Genomic DNA, 19,459 nt, shown 5'->3' on the forward strand with positions numbered 1-19,459 from the left:
GAAACTTTTAAATAGGAAGTTTTCCACATGAAATATTCATATTGGATAACAAAGTTGATTTTTTTTCAGTGTATTATAGGTGTTATGTAGATCACTGTCCATGCACTATCGAGGGTTAAAAAGCATGTGAAAGCCTGAATCAATGTATCTAATCATCTCAATATATATTATTCAAATATAACATTTAGAGGCCATATGAAATATGAAAGTATATAAAAGTGGTTTTTATAGAAGAAAATTGTCCGTCCGCTTGACAGACGTTCATGTCACAGATTGTCATGTGATGCTTATGATCCAATCTGGCATCTGGCATCGATTCACTGGCCTGTTGCTGGTCAGGCTGCTGCCGTCGCCCGCCTCGTCGCTGTCTGTGTAGCCTTTCATCTTCCACAAGACCTGTTTCAGACGGCTACATCCACAGTTTTGCGAGCACAGCAGAGATTCACAACAGCTATGTCTGAGGAGGCTGAAGAAACGAGGATTCCGGAAGATCAGCAGGTAAACTGCAACAACGAAAATTTGATTTTAACGAGTTATCCAGCGCTGCTAGCACGTCAAATCTGGTAAATTAGCAGGCGGCTAGCATCAAGCTAGTTAGCCAGTAGCTACTCTTGGCTAATGACATAAACGATGCTACCACCAGTAATTAGCTAATTAGCCACCAGCATTTGTTGATAAAGCAAAGCAAACACCCTGCTGTTTTGGAGTCAATGATTAGCTTGCCAAAAGCATTTATAAAGTGAGCAGTACCTTAACTAACATCGGTTAATGCTTTAGCTAAACGTGCTAAGTTAAATGGTAAGATTAATGCTAGTGCAAACACCAGTTGGGAGTTTCCCTCATGGCGGCGAATGCATATTGTGAAAAATGGCTTGTAAATGTACTAGCTGTAACTGCTTCTGCTGTCAGAGTTAATTTTTTGACGTTCAATAACTGCTGGTATCTGTAATCTTAAAGAAACTTCACAGTTTTTCAACCATCAGCTGAGTGCAGCATTTGCCATCCATACACTCTGTGCTCTTTCAACAGGAAATGGATGACAAAGTAGTCAGTCCGGAGAAAGCAGAGGAAGCCAAACTTAAGGCCAGGTATCCTAACCTCGGAGCCAAGCCTGGAGGCTCAGACTTTCTCAGGAAAAGACTTCAGAAGGGGGTGTGTTTCAGACACAAACTAGGTACTCATTTAAATAATAGCAGTTTTGCAATATTCTCACCTTATGTCTTCTCGTTTGTTCAGCAAAAGTATTTCGACTCTGGTGACTACAACATGGCCAAGGCAAAAATGAAGAATAAACAGTTGCCATCAGCCCCAACGGAGAAGACTGAGATCACAGGAGGCCACATCCCAACACCTCAGGACCTGCCTCAAAGAAAAACTTCAATCGTGGCAAGCAAACTGGCTGGTTGATGGTTTTATGTTTACTAAATTGTTACCATTCCAACCCCCTCTTCACATCTACCTGCCGTTTACTTTTTTGTTTGTTTTTCACCTTTGTATGTATTCTCTAAGAACAAGTTATGTACCAAGCCAAATACTTGAGAAAAATTGGCAACTGTCAGGCACTGAATTGTCAGTGAGTTAAATCCAACCAATTAGTAGTGAAAGATGTTTCTCAAGCCCTTAAAAGACTGAATAGTGATTGATTTATGAACATGATGTCACTCGTAAATACGGATGGATGTTAATGCTGTCTTATTTTCATAGAACATTTTCACTTTTAAGGATATACGCCTTTCTACAAATGCCTGTCTAACAGTAGCTGAATAGCCTGTGCAAAGGAACTGTTGTCATCACCACAAAAGAATATTGTCAATGTTAATTACAGAGGCAAAAATACTAATGAGTTATGACTACAGAGAAAATGTTATCAGAGTTTGCTTTGTTGTATGTGTGAAGTAGAAGTGTAATTTACAGATATGCCTTTCAGTTTGAAACTTTTGAGTGTTCACCCGCTCATGTGGAGGCATGTCCATTTAAACAGTGAAAATGAAGTAATCATGCTGTTTTTTTTTCTTCTAAACCTTGATTTTGTTCATGTCCCCTCCTTTCCCTTTAAAGCAATTTGATTATGTGCTTTCGAAGTACTGAAGATTAGATCACACACACTTTGTAGCCAGTTGTATTTTAATTCATTTTAGTGACATTAGTTTGCCAAGACTTGCTGCTGGTTTTCATCTCATCCTGACCTCTAAAATGGCCTTAAAAGTAATGAACCGTTGTTCCTCTTGAGCAATATTTGCTCCCTCAGTGAGAATCTTAGTTGTGAATCTTGCCTGAAATGTCTGTCACTGTCTGACTGGAATCACTAGGATTTTATGGAAAGAACCTCCCTTGACATGTCTGGAGTGTGCATGTGCATTTACTGTGCAGTCACACTGTGCCATTTGTTTTGTAAATAAAATAGTTTTGCATAATATCTTATAAGTACACTTACTCAATTGAATGTGTCCTTGCATTTTTTTTTTTTTTTTTACAACCTATCATTACTAAACAACAAAACTACAAGCACTAAGAAGAGCCTTGTTTACATTATACTGAGGTAAAAGCCTAATTATTGCTCATGGAAAAAAAACTGCCTTCATCCATGGGTTGGGTGAGGTGTAAAAATGCCAGTATTTATTCATTTGTTCATACTTTGTATGGCAAATGTGACCCATGAAGGAAGGCATTTTCCATTTTGAAATGAGTCTTCCTCCTGTGCAAAAAGTGAACCAAATGGATACTAAATGACAGCCTATGTTACTTGATTAACTAAAGCTTTTATAAAAGTGTAGAGCTGTTTGAAAATTAAAATGTACTTTACTGTAGTAATTAATATTAGTTTGTGTCAGTCTAACTACTCCACTTTCAACTCTTCATCCAAAACAATTTCAAATTGCGAAATTGTTTTGGATGCAAAGTGTACTCTACAAAGTAGTGACTACAGCTTTCAGAAAAATAGTGGAGAGTAAGTATCTGCTGTTTATTTCCATCTCATATGTAACAAGCAGTGTAAACTTTAGTTTCACAAATAAAACTCAATGGTCAGTACCAAAAAAATGTAGTCTTAAATGTTAGATAAGATAAACTGAAAGAGGATAATTGATATTAAAATGACCAGTTGATATTGTTAAATTGCAATTTTAAAACGCAAAGTGGCATTTAAACTCCTCAAATTTGAATTCAGTTACTGGCTTTCTAGCAAACTAAAACACATCTGACCATCCCTGAAATTAATTGTGCACGTTTCTTCATGGTAGTATGTTGAGGAGGAGCTGGGTCCCACCTACTCCTCCTTCTCCTGAGGTGGAAGTAGTTGACATGAGCTCACTGGCCGCTGGGAGGCACGCAAGACGCACGAGACGTGTCGGGGCCATAGCACGAGCAATTGACTGACAACTGCTATAGCGGCAGTTGAATCTTTACCCCAGCTCAGCGCAACGTCCCCTGGAGAGGAGCTCCGAAAAGTTCATGTTTTTCCACTCTTGGAGTACGTAAGATGTGCACCCTTCTTTCTTTGGGCAGAGAAAGTTTCTGAGGGCTCACTTAGCGTGTTAAAAGACATGGCAGCCTCTGAACTCTACTCCAAGGTAGGTGTATTAACTTTGTTAGTCTGTGTCGGTTGTCCAGCTCATTCAACGTTTTCCTGTAGCTAACGTTAGTTAACTTATCGTTAATATATATTAAGAATGGTGGTTTACTGGTGCCAGTAACTTACAGGTGTCCACTGAACAGCTTTTGGGTTTGGTAAAACTTAAACTGTTGCTTTTTTCTATCTGTCTGCCACTTAAAATACCCCGTATCCATAAACATTATACGCATGACTGCTGTCTGCTGACTTCAAGTTAGCATACCATTTTCTTAGGTACATGTCACTGCTGTTTTGCTGTCGTTTTGTAAAAGTCTGTGTTACTGTAAGTGCAGTGGTTGAATGGCTCTGACCCGGTTTCCCCTCTGTCCATCAGTATGCCCGTGTATGGCTCCCAGATGCAGAAGAAGTGTGGAAGTCAGCAGAGCTTATCAAAGATTACACTCCTGGTGACCTGACGCTCTCTCTGCAGCTAGAGGATGGCACGGTGAGGCAGGGAAATGACACACACACACACACACACACACACACACACACACACACATAAAAGCACAAGCACAAAAAAAAAGGCACTGAGGTGGAAATGGGTGTGTGATGTTCTGTGCCATGACCACATTTCTCTGTAAGAGCCCTGGCAAAAGAGCCTCATAAATCTCTGTGCTGTGGGATTATTTTAGGCAGCTTTGATGTTTGGTAAATGCACATAGATTCCCAGGCAAGACAAACATTTTCTGTGCCTCTGTTTGCAACTCTGCAAAAGTTTTAATACAAGAAGCCTATTTAACACACTGGCTTCAGAAGAGGTGGATTGTTGCATGAAAGGGTACAGATGATGTGTTTAAAGCCCTGTGGCTGCCTGTAGCTGTGTCTTGTTTGGGCATGTACTTCAGGTATGGAAATAAGGCCAAAGCATTATCATGAGTGAACATGAACAAGGGAAGCACAGTGGTTGCTAGTTACCTTTTAACACGATGGACAGCTGATGCTAATATTTTTGTGTTTTACCATTTCTTTTTAGTTGTTTTTTGTGTTGTGCTACCAATTTTTGTCTTTTTTTTTTTTTTTTAGATGAAAGCAACATACTGTATCCAGACTAATATTGTATCTACTCAAAGCTAAATTCTGTTGTATTTCTAGGAGGTTGAATATAAAGTAGACCCGACAACAGACAAGCTGCCACCACTAAGAAACCCCAACATCCTGGTGGGGGAAAATGATCTCACATCTCTCAGCTACCTCCACGAGCCAGCAGTGCTGCACAACCTTAAAGTGCGTTTTATCGACTCCAAGTTGATATACACATACTGTGGTAATTAGCTTGTCTCCTTTGACTCACACTATCACTGTCACTGTAGACTTTGGAGCTCTGTTCATTGTACATCTGACACAATCGGCAGAACATTATGCTGATTATTGTGGCACTGGCTGCCGTTAAAGGAACAGACACCAAACTGTTTAATGGTGTAGAGTCTAACTGAGAATTTTTCTCCTTGAGGTATTTAGGAATTGTCCTGGTTGCCATCAATCCCTATGAGGCCCTGCCTATCTATGAAGCTGACATCATCAATGCCTACAGTGGGCAGAACATGGGGGACATGGACCCCCATATATTTGCAGTGGCAGAGGAAGCATATAAACACATGGCCAGGTTTTGACACTTTACATGTTTGATTTTTAAGCAAGTGAAATGTTCACTTTCTTTAATGGTGATTATCTAAATTTATTTTATGTGGTCTGTATAATATCACATTTTCATGCAGGGATGAAAAAAACCAATCCATCATAGTGAGTGGTGAGTCTGGAGCTGGCAAAACCGTCTCTGCTAAGTACGCCATGCGTTACTTTGCCACAGTAAGCTGCTCTTCTGGTGAGGCCAATGTTGAGGAGCGAGTCCTTGCCTCCAGCCCCATCATGGAGGTAACATTTTCCACTGCAGGAAAATAGGACAGAGTAATGAAATGATAAAGATTACTGATACATATATGTTTCATTTAGGCCCTTGGGAATGCCAAGACAACAAGGAATGACAACAGCAGTCGCTTTGGGAAGTACATTGAGATTGGGTTTGACAAGAAGCATGGTATAATTGGGGCTAACATGAAAACCTACCTACTGGAAAAGTCGAGAGTTGTGTTTCAGGTAATTTCATTGGTATGGATTTTACATGCATGTCTTTAGGAGACTGCCCTCAGTGTCTGAAAGTGGCCCTTCCTATCACTCTATGTTCCACATTTTACCTTGCAGTTAATTGATTTAAAACATTTAATACATTGCTAAGCGTATCTCAGCAGCGTATTAACAAACAACATAAACAACCCACAGTTTAGCCTGCCTGGCCGCTGACTCACAGAGATGTCAATATATTAGGTTTTGTTAAGCAAGTTATTATTTTCAAGACACAATTCGCTGATTTCAGTTTTGCAAAGCACTTGCTGTTCATGCATGCACCTACAGTTGAAAGATTTTAGTTTTACTGAATGTGTTTTCATTACATACCTGGTTCCTATTTCACATCTGTTTGCACAACCTTTAGGCCCATGGAGAAAGAAACTACCATATATTCTATCAGCTGTGTGCCTCTTCACATTTGCCAGAGTTCAAACCCTTCAAGTTAGGTATGTGAGTCTCTGAAACATTATATCCCCTTTTATAATGATTTAGAAATTATTAAAAAAGCAAACAGTTGCAATAGCAGTTGTAACAAGTAGTATGTGTTAGTACAATGTTTTGCCTGATTAATGTTTGAAGGTTGCGCAGATGACTTCCACTGTACTAACCAGGGTCAGAGCCCAGTCATAGATGGAGTTGATGATGCCAAAGAGATGAGCAACACCAGGAGGGCTTTCTCACTTTTAGGTGAATGTTAGTTGCATTTCAATCAAGTTTGCATTTACAGCATATGTTGAATAGATAATACTATATACATTTTTGTTGCTGGATTAACTGACATGATTCATCATAATTTATTATTTTATTGTTTTCACTATAGGAACCTGTGACAGTGATCAAATGGAAATTTACCAGATTCTGGCAGCCATTCTCCACCTTAGCAATGTGGAGGTGAAAGATCAGTCAGCAGACAGATGCAGCATCTTGGTAAGTACTGACTACCCTTAGACTCAACAAGAGAGCTCAGTATTTTTAATTTTAATTAATATATTTTTAAGTATTTTTGTCTTGTATATTTGCTAAATTTTTTGTCTTAATGTTGTATCAAGAATGTATAGATTTTCTTCTCACATAAGACCATTATTATTAATATATTTCCAGCCAGATAATGTCCATCTGATGGTGTTTTGTGAACTGATGGGGGTGTCGTTTGAAGAAATGGCCCACTGGTTATGTCACAGGAAACTCCAAACAACCACAGAAACCTATGTAAAGTCCGTCTCCAAAATGAATGCGGTCAATGGCCGAGATGCCCTTGCTAAACACATCTATTCCAGACTTTTTAAATGGATTGTGGACAGTGTTAACAATGCCTTAAAATCTGCAAAGAAACAACACTCATTCATTGGAGTGCTGGACATTTACGGGTATGTTGTCACTTGCTGGTTTGTGGTTTTTCAATTTATGTTCCCTAAATGACCAGACATGCTTTAATGTAAACATGGATTTTTTTTCAGGTTTGAAACATTTGATGTCAACAGCTTTGAACAGTTTTGCATCAATTATGCCAATGAGAAGCTTCAACAACAGTTCAACCTGGTATGTGTCTTTTCCTGCTCAACATGTCCATTTTCTTGTCAAAATGTACACATAAATCATTTTTAGCTATCGCTCCCTCCAGCATGTCTTCAAACTGGAACAAGAAGAGTACATGAAAGAGGCTATCCCATGGACATTGATAGACTTCTATGACAACCAGCCATGCATTAATCTCATTGAGGCCAAGCTGGGTGTCTTAGACCTTCTGGATGAGGAATGCAGGGTAAAATGCCAGTTTTACTTTTTTTTTTTTTTTTAACCAAAAGTCCGTTCAGCTACTTTTCCACTGGCAGAATCCCACCACGCTATGTTTAGAGGTTATGAGTAATGCCATGACTTACTGATGTGTCAGCACTTCCTCTTTCCACAGATGCCCAAAGGCTCGGATGACACATGGGCCCAGAAACTGTACAACACCCTCCTGAAGCAGAATGCTCACTTTGATAAACCCAGGTTATCAAATAGAGCTTTCATCATCCACCACTTTGCAGACAAGGTACTTAACTGCCCAGTAAACCACAGTAATGTCTCATGCTGATGTGGCATTACATCTCACTGGGGCTTTCTGTGTTGAGTTTACATGTTCTGCATGTATCTGCATGGATTTTCTCCCAGTGTTCAGATTTCTTTCCACAGTGTGTGCTTGGATAGGCTCCAGCTGCCCCCTAGCACAGAACAAGCAGTGTGGAAAATGGATAGATGGATGGATTACTCATGTTTTCTAGTAAAGACCACCAATAATGAAGTGTGAAATTGTATTTAGTTTGTTTGCAAAGTCAGAATTTTATGTCATCACCACAAATGTTTGATGATACTGTTTATTAAAGTGGGACTAATCTGTCCTCTTCAGACTCTGGATGATGAATATGACCTTTGCTCTTTCAGTCAAAGATCACTGTGTGACCTGGTCCTTTGTGCCTAGGTGGAGTACCAGTGTGAGGGCTTCCTGGAGAAAAACAAGGACACAGTCAATGAGGAGCAGATAAATGTTCTGAAAAAGAGCAAGGTGAAATTGTTAATCAATTCTTCTCACTTATCAGTCATTCTTAGTCAGTCAGTCTTTGCAGTGGTCATAGTAAGAAATATATTGTGTCATTTAGTGTCAGCACCTCTTCAGCTGCCATGAAGCCAAAAGCAAATAACTGTTAAGTATTTTTTGTGTTGTAAGTCTCCAGGCACACACCCTAGAATTGTTCAACCATAACTATTGGAGGAAATACACCCACTGTTGAATTTTAGATTGAAAACTCTGCCACCTGGTGTAGAATAAAATATTTGTATTCTGCTGCTTTGATGTCTGAAAAAAAATGATCCTTTCAGTTTGATTTGCTGCTGAAGCTGTTTGAGGATGATGAGAAGGCAACAAGCTCTACTAAGAAACTTACTGGCATCAGTGGAAGGGCCGGTCAGAGTCAGAGGGATAATAAGAAGACTGTTGGACTGCAGGTGAGAGCCTAACAAGAAGGAAATATTACATTTGGTGGTGTAAGTTCATTGTACAATTAAAGTATCCATCCTCCTGAAAAACCCTAGGGAAAATTAATAATTACAGTTTTATGGAGAGGGATAAATAACCACCAAAAAAAGTGATTGTAAGTAAAAATTGAATGTACATACAAACTTTTACAACTGCCATACTTACTTATCATGGTTTTGTTGTTGTTTTACTCAGTTTCGACAGTCTCTACATTCGCTGATGGACACATTAAACGCTACGACTCCTCACTACGTACGCTGCATCAAGCCAAATGACCATAAATCCCCATTCACGTAAGGATGATGATTTCTTTCTTCTTTTTAGTACAATTATTAGCAGGAAGCACAGATGAAAGATAAGTACACTCACTTTTGTAATATGTTTGTATGTTTTCTTTTATAAAGCTTGGACCCTGTGAGGGCAGTGCAGCAGCTTAGGGCATGTGGGGTCCTCGAGACAATCCGGATCTCAGCAGCAGGCTTCCCGTCTAGGTAGCAACAGCAACTGTTTCACAATGTCGTGCAGTTGCACACACAATTGAATGTTATAAAAATGATCTATCCAACCTGTCTTATGTATATGAACATTGCAGATGGACCTATCAAGAATTCTTTAGTCGTTATCGGGTCCTCATGAAGCAAAAGGATATTCTTTCTGATAGAAAACAGACGTGCAAAAATCTCCTGGAAAAACTTATACAGGTGTGTCTGAATTGTATAAAACTGTTTCCATAGTGCTAATAACAAAATAAATGTAATTTTCACAGACCCACTAAAATATGACATATTACATATGCCTTTGTGTTTTGTCTCTAGGACCAAGATAAGTATCAGTTTGGCAAAAACAAGATCTTCTTCAGGGCTGGTCAGGTGGCTTACCTGGAGAAGCTGCGCTCTGACAAGCTGCGTATGGCTTGTGTCCGCATCCAGAAGACAATCCGCTGCTGGTTGGCCCGCAAAAAGTACCTGCGGATGAAGGAATCTGCCATCACCATTCAGAGACATGTACGGGGCCACCAGGCACGCTGGTGAGTGGAGATGCAGCAGAATAAGACGTTTAAAGGCACTAGGAATTTCTCTAGCATATTTCTCATATATATATATTCTTTCTTTTTTCTGTCAGTTATGTTCAGTTTCTGCGAAGAACCAGAGCAGCTGTTGTCATTCAGCGGAATGTGCGTATGTGGGCGAATAGGAGATGCTACCAACAGCAGCGCTCTGCAGCTATCACCATCCAGTGCCTCTTGAGGGCCTACATGGCTAGAAAGCAGTATTATAAGGTAATTCCCTACCTGATAAAAATTTTGGAGACCTTTGATCTCCTTTACTGGAAGGTTTTGTAGTCCAAATTGAATTTCCAGAAGGAAATATCAACATCAGGCTTAATTCTAACTTGCCCGCTGTGCATTGCTGAATTTGTTTCATGTAGTTTGAAAGGGCTTTTAAAAGCTTTTACTCAACCCACAGAGGAATGGGATTGTTGATTATTGCAATAACACTGCTGGATTTAACAGGTGCCTCCAGGAAAAACAGGAATTGCCTCTGGAACATAATACTGAAGAGTTCCTTGCTCAAAGGAAGTCTGTAAATGCCAGGTTCCGGTGTTAACATTGTTGAGGTAGTAAAAGCTTCTAGCAGCAGTACACAGAGCACATTAGATTCTTTTGGAGTTCTTAAACCTTGATTGTTGTGTAGGATTCTTAATCATTAATTCATATGAATAGAGACGGACAATATTCATGCTGAATTTGTTGACCTCATTGACACGTCAGCACAACACAGCATCGTTAGGCAACAGCTTAGTTCTGTGTTTACTTCCTGTCAGCTGATGTCATTCACATACACTGCAACAATAAATTAACCATGGCACATTTAGATATATAACACGGAGACACACTATAATTCTAATTCTTATGTAGAAATAATCCTACCACCAAGTTTGTGAGAGAATCCATAATTTTGAACATAAAGCCCCTGGATGTTCAGCTCACCTCTTCTTAACACGCCCTGCAGGTCAGGACATTGCCATTTCACTTATAAACTTGACATTATATATTTTTCTTTTTTCCACAGTTGATGTTTGAGCAAAAGGCTGTGGTCATACAGAAGTGGGTGAGAGGCTGGCTGACCAGACAACATTACAGACGCACCATAGCAGCTATGGTCCTGCTGCAGAGCTGTGTACGTCGCATGAGGGCCAAGAAGGAATTAAAGAAGCTGAAAGTGGAGGCGCGCTCTGTGGATCACTTCAAGAAGCTCAACATTGGCATGGAGAACAAGATTATGCAGTTGCAGCACAAGATAAATGAGCAGGTGATTATTGTGAGAGTATGGATGTCTAGTTTCGTCTGTTAGATAGTTGTTTACTCTGGAATCTAACATGAAAAATGTTGCTGGTGAAACATTGGGTCATTGGGAGTTGTATCACATGCACAGCATGTGTGTGTATCTCCCCCTGCAGCAAAAAGAAAACAGAGGGCTCAGTGAGAAGCTGAGTGCTGTGGAGAAGACCCAGACTATGGAAAGAGAGAGACAGAGTAGAGAGATTGAAAACCTACGTAGATCTGAGCAGGAGGCCAGAGCCAAGGCAGAGACACTTCCCTCCCTACTGGAGCAGCTCTCCTTCCTTCAGCACGAGTTGGAAAATACCCGCAGAGTGAAAGATGACCTAGAAGAGCAGACAAAGATCTACAAGGAGGAAACACAACAGGTAGGCCTACTACACAGTCATCTAAGTTATCCAATTTTACTGCCTGGCAGCTTCACTATACTTTGAACATTGCGTTTTGTCATTAATAGTCTGAAATGGTAATAAGTGGGATTAATGGTTGAGATGCAGTGAGGTCCAAAAGTCTGAGACCACTCATTCATGGGAAAGTGGTGTCAGACATTTGGACCCCACTGTACATAAGTATCTTCAGTGACAGTTTAATTCATACTATACTCTGTTTTCTACAGTAGGCTGTACAGCAGTGCTTTGTTTCATCTCCCCCAGTCTATTCTGTTAATCTAAATCTGTTAGTGCTTGTTGTTGTGTTTTTATTCTTTTTTTATTTGTATGTATTATTATTTTTGATGTAAAAAATAAGTTTGCTTGGAAAGAATGGAATAGTCCTACAGTTCAGGCTTCCACAAATCATCTATGGTGGCCTGTGGAGGACAATAGTAGGAATTACCAGGCTGCCCTTGAAAAAATCTTAATGGAATGTAAAACAGGAATTTGTAATCAATAGTCTTTGGGCCTTTTATGAACTTAGTAGGTTATTTTGCTTTATTTCTGTTTTTAAATACTGAAGAGTAATGTAATCATAATGAATGGGAATTAAGACTGAGAGCACATGACTTTTTTCTCTCTCACAATCAGGTGGTAGAAGAGCTTAATACGAAGAACAGCTTGTTGAACAGCGAGAAAGATGAACTGAACATACTAATCCTTGAACAAGCCAAACAGTTAACAGGTACTGAGCAGTTCACCTTATGCTTTTACAGATGACCAGTAACAGCTAAACTCAGAATAAATAAAGTAGAACTGTTTTGTTTCAGAGATCAAAACCAACAATGAGAATACAAAACAGCTGGAGAAGAATTTAGGTGAAGAACGCTCTCGCTACCAAAGTCTGCTGAGTGAACACCTGCATCTGGAGGAGCAGCATAGAGACTTGAAAGAACAGATGAATCTCAGCATCGTGAGGAACTTTACTTTGGCTTCATTTAGTTTTCAAAATGCAACATTAGTTGGCAAGAAATGACAACATTTGATAGCTCTTTATTAATAGATTTAACTAATATGGTGATTTCAAGATGCTGTCACAAACCAGAATTGCCATTTGGTATTAGTAATATTGGTATTATATTGGTAAGGAAAAGATTCAAAGCATCTATTACATTAGAATTTTTTTTAGTTTAGGCCTGGATACTTATTCTGTCTGTCACATGTTTTGTTATGTCTTTTCCACACATAACCAGAGTTCAAGCAAATCTGGTCACAAGAGGACAGATTCCAACTACAGCAGTAACTCGTCTGAGTTTAGTCAGAGCTTAGGCTCTACTGAGGGAGAAGACAGCTCTATACAAACAGAGGTAATGTACTAAACCACACAGTATCATGGTGCAGAATTGTCAAAAAGACACATTTTGGGAAGAGTATCACTTTGTGAGTATGAACTACTCACCCTCTGTAGTCTTAGAGGTGGATGAAACCGATTTGTATTTTCTATATTGACAAGTAATAGCAGCTGTGTGGTATGAACACAGTCATTTACAAGGAATTCTTACATTTTCATAGTGAAAAATGTTTGGTATGGTGTAAAAATCGTTTTTGTAATGAGATGTCACAATTTATGGTGAGCATATCAACATTGTGACATGCTCACCATAAAATCACTGTAAATAGTTAGATTACAGGGTTTGTGGTTGTTAGATTTTCCTGATAACTTGAATTCACATGATTTCTTTAATCCCACAAGTAAATGGATGGAAAATGGACCGAATTCTTGATGTGCGTATTTTATCTGTGTTAATGAATTAACAGTGCACCTACAGGGAACTGGACACTCATAATTTAGAACGGCTGTGGGAAGATTTCTCTGGCCTCGTCTGTGTTATAATCCTGTTAGTGCAGCATTCTAGTTAAGTTGTGGAGAGATTCATCAGTCAATGCTTGCTGTGTTATGTTAGGATGAGAGCCAGCCTGCGGTGGACCTGTCTGTCCTTCTGAAGCTCCAGAGAAGAGTAAAGGAACTGGAGCAGGACAAACAGTCACTTTGGCAGCAGCTGGATAAGAAAGAAGAAGCCCAACAGGAAAAGGCAAAGGTATGCAGTGAAGCACCAGTTGTGTTTCTTATTGGTAGCAGGTAGAGTTTTGTATCAATTAGCTATTAGTTCTTTTTCACTAATATTTCTGGTTGATATTTATGTTTACATTTTTTTTCTAAAAAAGGAGGTGGAGGAGCAGAGAACTGTTGGCAGAGCAGAACTAGATTTGGAAACATTAAAGGTATGATTTGGTCAGGTACATTTATATGGATCTAAGCTAGATCTATTCCAACATCCCAAAAATGAGCTGTCACCCCATTAAATTCCTGAGAACAATTGTCTACAATAACTTATATTTTTATTGAAACTGAAAAGTGAATAGGGACAAAAATTCATTTGTAGATGTTTAATTTTTTTTTTCTTTTTTCTCTAAATGTCTTAATGCAGCGGCAAGAATTGGAGTCTGAGAACAAGAAGCTGAAGCAGGATCTAAATGAGCTGCGAAAGTCTCTGACCAATGAGAATACTGAATTGATGCCTCCCGCCCCTGGCTCTCTGCCCTACAACATACTGCTAGAACAACTCAGCTCCTCCAATGAGGAGCTGGATATGCGAAAAGAGGAGGTGCTGCTCCTTCGATCGCATATGGTCCGCCAAGAAGCTCTCAAACACAAGGTGAGAAAGTAAATTACATTTGTTATTGTCCTCATTTTATAGTAGGGATGCTTTTTAGAAAAAAAGAAAAAAAAAAAAAATCAGTGTTGTGATTTGACAAAATGTAAATCTGACATGAATAATAAATAATTAATTCCATTTGCACTGACGTTTAGGACTCTGCCCTTGGAGGAAGTGTGAAATTAGATCTCAGTGAAATTCCTTCATTTCAAGATGTTGACAGGTAAGACCAGTTCTACAGGGCTATTACAGGCTAACATGATTTCATGTCATATACTGCTGGGAAATACTGAAAAAAAGTAATGTAATGATTGATAATTCCAGGGCATACCGTCCAGTGTTTTATCATCATACTTTCAGACTTGGACCAGTATGTTGATTGATCAATTGTAAATTGCATTCTATGTGGTATTAAGAAGTCTTAAATTTAACTTGGTGAACCAGGCACAAACTTGGTTCTAGTTTAAATCTATCGGGAGAAATGTGTCATCTTCATTTTCTGATGCTACTCTTCAGATCACCTAATATCCATACTCTGAATGAAGATGGAGAGCTGTGGCTGGCTTATGAAGGCTTGAAAGAGACCAACAGGTAATGAAATAATATTCTGTTGTTGGGTTGTGCGTTCAAGCTCATTCATGCCTTATGGAATGAAGTGCGATCTCTCCTCTCTCCATCCTCCAGGCTCCTGGAGTTCCAGATGCAGGAGCAGGAAGGTGTCCACAATGAGAAGTGTAGGAAGCTGCTTGAGGAGATGAACAAGTTGAAGGATGAAAAGGAGCAGCAGCAGAAGTTGTTGGCTCAGAGTCTCCATCTGCCTGAAGACGCCCGAATTGAGGCGAGCCTGAAGCATGAGATTGCACGGCTCACCAATGAAAACCTGGTGGGTGCACTCACTGGCTGTCCAGAAACTGAAAATCTAACTTTGCCTTTTAAAGCAGAGCTCCTTCAAAATAAAGAGTTAGGCGACTCCGTCTAGTACAGGATGTGTACCTTTGAAAATTATAGCCTTATGGCTTTTTCCAATAAGATTATAGTTAGTCATCCTTGAGAAAGATATTGTGTTATTTTATCAGCAAAGAATGTCAGATAAAAAGTCAGAGTTATGAAAGTGTTTTTAAGATGCTTATTAAGTGCTTCTGCCGGCCAATAAGAATTTTCACCATGTTTCTATTTACTGATGCTTTAATTTCATAGTTTTAAACATTCAGACTTCTAGGCCATATGTAAAAGTGTGGTTTTCCCTCCCTCTAATCTAATATGTTTCAATAATTTAAGGAACACATGGAGCAGCGAGAAAAACAAGACAAAACCATACGCAAGTTGAAAAAGCAACTGAAATTTTACATGAAAAAAGTTGATGATTTTGAAGGTAATCACATGACGCTGATTGATCATACAATATATTTTCCAGATGATGTTAACACAGCATCAAATCTGTTATTGTTCATTTTGTGTCCTTGCTGTGTTTAGCGAGCACTCAACAAAACAATTATGGCTCCACAATGAACCCACCTGTCAGAGCAGTTCAAATCACCCGCAAGGAGAAAGAGTACCAGGGCATTTTGGAATACAAGAAGGGTGACGAGAACCGCTTGCTTAAGAATCTGGTCGTAGGTATGTTATACCTATTTTGCTCAATCAAGTCATTTACTAACTACATAAAAGAATTGCAGGCTAATGTTTTTTTTCCATAGATAGAGTACAACATTATTGGAGTATTGTCTTTAAAATGTTGTAATCTTCTCAGATCTGAAGCCTCGTGGTGTAGCAGTCAGCTTCATTCCTGGGCTTCCAGCCTACATCCTCTTCATGTGCTTACGATATGCAGACAATGTGAATGATGATCAGAGAGCCAGCAGTCTGCTCAATTCCACCATCAGCAGCATCAAAGGGGTCATTAAGGTGCAGTATATAACTATCAATAACTTAGATCCACAGAAATAATGTAACTCATCTTTATCTTGAATACATTTTTTTTTTTTCAGAAAAAAGGAAAGGATTTTGAAGTTGTGTCTTTCTGGTTGGCCAACACATGCCGGTTACGGCACTGTATGAACCAGTACAGTGGAGATGAGGTAAGCTTGAGAAGGTTTTGATGCCAGAGTTATGTTTACAGCTGGACATGTCCCTCAATTAACCCTGAATATCTGTACAACCTGTGTATACTGTAGGAGTTCACAAAGCACAACACTGCTAAGCAGAATGAGCACTGCTTGACCAACTTTGGACTGACAGAGTATGAGCAGGTTTTTGGTGACCTGGCCATCCAAATCTACCGTCAGCTCATCAAATGCATGGAGGACATTTTGCAGCCCCTTATAGGTGAGGAGACATTACCTTACTAGACATATCAATAAAGAACTGTAACTGTAACAAAACAATATGTAATGTGTTTTTTCCCTCAATTTATGTGTTCTATGTAGTGGCAAGCATGTTGGAGCATGAGACAATCCAGGGAGTTCTGGGGTCCAAACCGACCGGCCTGAGGAAGAGAAGCTCCAGCTTCCCAGAGGAGGGGGCTGTTACAGTGGAAGTCCTGCTGCAGCGTCTTGGGCTCTTCCACACCACCATGAGTCAGCATGGGATGGACTCAGACATCATTAAGCAAGTGGTAAAGCAGCAGTTTTACATCATCTGTGCGGTCACCCTCAACCACCTGCTGCTACGGAAGGACATGTGTTCCTGGAGTAAAGGCCTGCAGATCAGGTACGGCATGCAACACACATTGACCTTGATATTGTATTTTGATTTGTAGAGCAGCAAGAGAGCAACACCCACACACAATACCTCCAGTACACACGTTTTGAGGTAACTTTTTGATTTGAGTTGGGCCTTCGCTGACCTAGAACAAATGTGTTCTTGCACGAATACAGTGATAGAAGATACATTGAATTGTCTGACAGGCCATTAACCTGCTTCTGTGTGATGATAATAAATATGGAAAGAAAATGTTTCATACTAAGTGAAACTATGAGAACATAATTTTTAGTTTCACTTTTATCACCAGGTTTGAAGTTTCTTGGAATTAGCAAAGATGGGAAAGTGGTCTCAGACCTTTGAACCCCACTGTGTGTGTGTGTGTTTGTGTGTGTGTATTTGTATGCCTCTGGCTTCAGGTACAATGTTTGGCAGTTGGAGGAGTGGCTGTCGGAGAGGGAGCTGGCAGACTGTGGCGCCAAGGAGATTCTGGAGCCGCTTGTACAGGCTGCACAGCTTCTACAGATCAAGAAGAAGACAGAGGCGGACGCCCAAGCTATCTGCAACATGTGCACTGCACTCAACACAGCACAGGTCCATTATCAGTAAACGTTCAGTTTTCCAACTCTGTAGTCATAATATTTTGCTAGTGTTTGATTATTGTTTGTGTTTTTTCACAGATTATAAAAGTCTTGACCTTGTACACCCCAGTGATCGAATTTGAAGAGCGAGTGTCAACCAGTTTCATTGCAACCATTGAGGTGAGTAGCCAGAAAGTTTTGGCAAAAATACCATGCTCATTTTTCCGGTCATAAAAACTCTAGTAGCTAAGACCATACAACTTATTTAATCTATTTTTTTTATGTTTTAGAACCTTTTGAAAGGAAGAGTTGAGTCATCCACTTTGATGATAGACACCAAGAAGATCTTCTCCGTCACCCTCCCCTTCACACCCTCCTCTGTGTCCCTGGAGACCATCCAGATCCCTGCTAGCCTTAATCTGAGCTTCCTCACCCGCATCTAGACCAGTGACCTCTGACATTTACCCTTGTTCCCTGAGTTTACCAGAGTAAAAACAACTAAGATTGTTTTTCACCAAACTTTCTACCTTTTGTAATGTTTTCAGTGTCACTGATTATTGCAGTACTGCAGTAGAATAAGAATATATTGTTGACTTTTCAACACTGTATAGCCAAAGAGCAATAACTGTATGAACAGTGAATATGCAAAAAGTGTCTTTTAAATGTCATCTATTGCCACACCTGATGTTTTGCTGATACCATGTTTTGGATTCGTGGTTTCATTCACAGGTATGATTTTGTCTTCTGTTTTACCTAAAACCAAGTAAGGAAATATGACCACAAAATTTCACAACACAAAACTTTGAATTGTTGTGAAGTATGAACTTAAGCACTTCAGGGGACAAACCTTTAAAGAAATGGATCATGAGAAATTGTAAAACATAACTGTGCAACTAAACACACAGATTTAGATGTTGAAAATGTCTTGAGATTAAATGCAGGAGAACTGTTTTATATTTGTGACTTATTTCTATAACTCCTAATATCAAATGATGGTATTTATGTAAGGACAAGGTGACGGAACAGAAAGTTATTCAAGTATGCATTTAACCAGTCTTAATGCGGCTGGTCACATTAAAGGCTGGCTTTTCAGTAAGATGGTTTGATGTGTTTCTTGTAGAACAGGCTCAGTGTTTGTCTTCCAGAGGGTCTGCGAACCACCAGGGAGTCCCCGAGAAAGTGAAGAATTAATTATGTTTACTTTTTCTCTATCTTGACACCAGCTCTCACTGTTGTAAGTGACTGATACATAGCAGACTTGAAACTTGACTTGGATTTGATCCAAAAGACTTAAAAACAACTTTGCCTGAGAGACATGGAAAAGTAAGTTGGTGATCTCTGACTCCATTGGGATTTAGAAATGTACATGTATTGGACTGATGTAACTAACTCCTGTCTTTTCCAGTTTATGTAATATCTGCACTTTACACTCACAACGTTATTGTGTTAAAAAACATCCTATCTTTTCTAAGCTCTGTACCTTGAAATGCTTAATACATGAAAATGCCTAAAAAGTATTAATGTTTAGCCTCGTGGCCTCACAGATGTGCACACCAGGAATGTGTAAATGTGTTTACTTGTATAAGTCCTTCTCTCAAACTTTTCAGTATGAAATCCACTGATTATGTGGGTCAAGTTGGTAAAAGGTGGTGAAATATTTACTTTTTATTTATTTTAATCATTTTTGTTTAACTACTTGTGGTAAGTCAGTCGCTGGAATGTGTTCACACATGGTGAGCTGGCTGAGATCTGAATCCGGTTTCTTTTGTTGTCAGAATCCTTGATCAAACGAACACACCCACTCTGTCGAGCCATTGTCACAAGACGGGAGGGTGGGGTCATTTAGTCAAAGTCGGTAGCAGGTGAGCGACAAGCACTGTATGGCTTATACAGGAAAAGACGTGACAAACCTAGGATATGAGTGATGAGGCTTTCAGAGTAAAAGCTTCTGGTTTGGTTCTTTCAGATAAAATGATTCTCCACAGTTCAACCTTTT

The 19,459-nt window shown here is 39.5% G+C and overlaps 2 protein-coding genes across 2 annotated transcripts; both read left to right on the forward strand.

Moving 5' to 3' along the window:
* The first annotated feature begins 338 nt into the window (after positions 1 to 338).
* LOC111666924 (cAMP-regulated phosphoprotein 19-like) lies at positions 339 to 2,416 on the forward strand. Its single transcript, XM_023422451.2, has 3 exons — positions 339 to 498; positions 1,030 to 1,152; positions 1,237 to 2,416. The coding sequence occupies exons 1-3, from the start codon at positions 454 to 456 to the stop codon at positions 1,405 to 1,407; spliced, it is 339 nt and encodes a 112-aa protein (XP_023278219.1). The 5' UTR covers positions 339 to 453; the 3' UTR covers positions 1,408 to 2,416.
* A 978-nt stretch (positions 2,417 to 3,394) lies between these two features.
* On the forward strand, positions 3,395 to 18,559 carry LOC111667020 (unconventional myosin-Va-like). The gene is made up of 40 exons (XM_023422583.2): positions 3,395 to 3,569; positions 3,945 to 4,055; positions 4,706 to 4,877; positions 5,072 to 5,216; positions 5,329 to 5,485; positions 5,564 to 5,707; positions 6,102 to 6,183; positions 6,317 to 6,424; positions 6,558 to 6,664; positions 6,839 to 7,104; positions 7,195 to 7,276; positions 7,359 to 7,499; positions 7,647 to 7,772; positions 8,199 to 8,282; positions 8,597 to 8,722; positions 8,949 to 9,046; positions 9,158 to 9,244; positions 9,346 to 9,454; positions 9,569 to 9,780; positions 9,876 to 10,032; positions 10,826 to 11,065; positions 11,214 to 11,462; positions 12,117 to 12,210; positions 12,296 to 12,438; positions 12,719 to 12,832; positions 13,430 to 13,564; positions 13,692 to 13,748; positions 13,955 to 14,182; positions 14,338 to 14,405; positions 14,699 to 14,773; positions 14,867 to 15,065; positions 15,461 to 15,554; positions 15,656 to 15,799; positions 15,933 to 16,087; positions 16,171 to 16,260; positions 16,357 to 16,507; positions 16,609 to 16,891; positions 17,302 to 17,476; positions 17,563 to 17,643; positions 17,754 to 18,559. Exons 1-40 carry the CDS (start codon positions 3,543 to 3,545, stop codon positions 17,904 to 17,906), a joined length of 5,469 nt encoding a protein of 1,822 aa, XP_023278351.1. The 5' UTR covers positions 3,395 to 3,542; the 3' UTR covers positions 17,907 to 18,559.
* The last annotated feature ends 900 nt before the right edge of the window (positions 18,560 to 19,459 follow it).

This window comes from Seriola lalandi, unplaced genomic scaffold (genome assembly GCF_002814215.2).
Source record: "Seriola lalandi dorsalis isolate HSWRI2012SDOR001 ecotype SW California unplaced genomic scaffold, Sedor1 jcf7180002054682, whole genome shotgun sequence".
Lineage (NCBI taxonomy): Eukaryota > Metazoa > Chordata > Actinopteri > Carangiformes > Carangidae > Seriola > Seriola lalandi.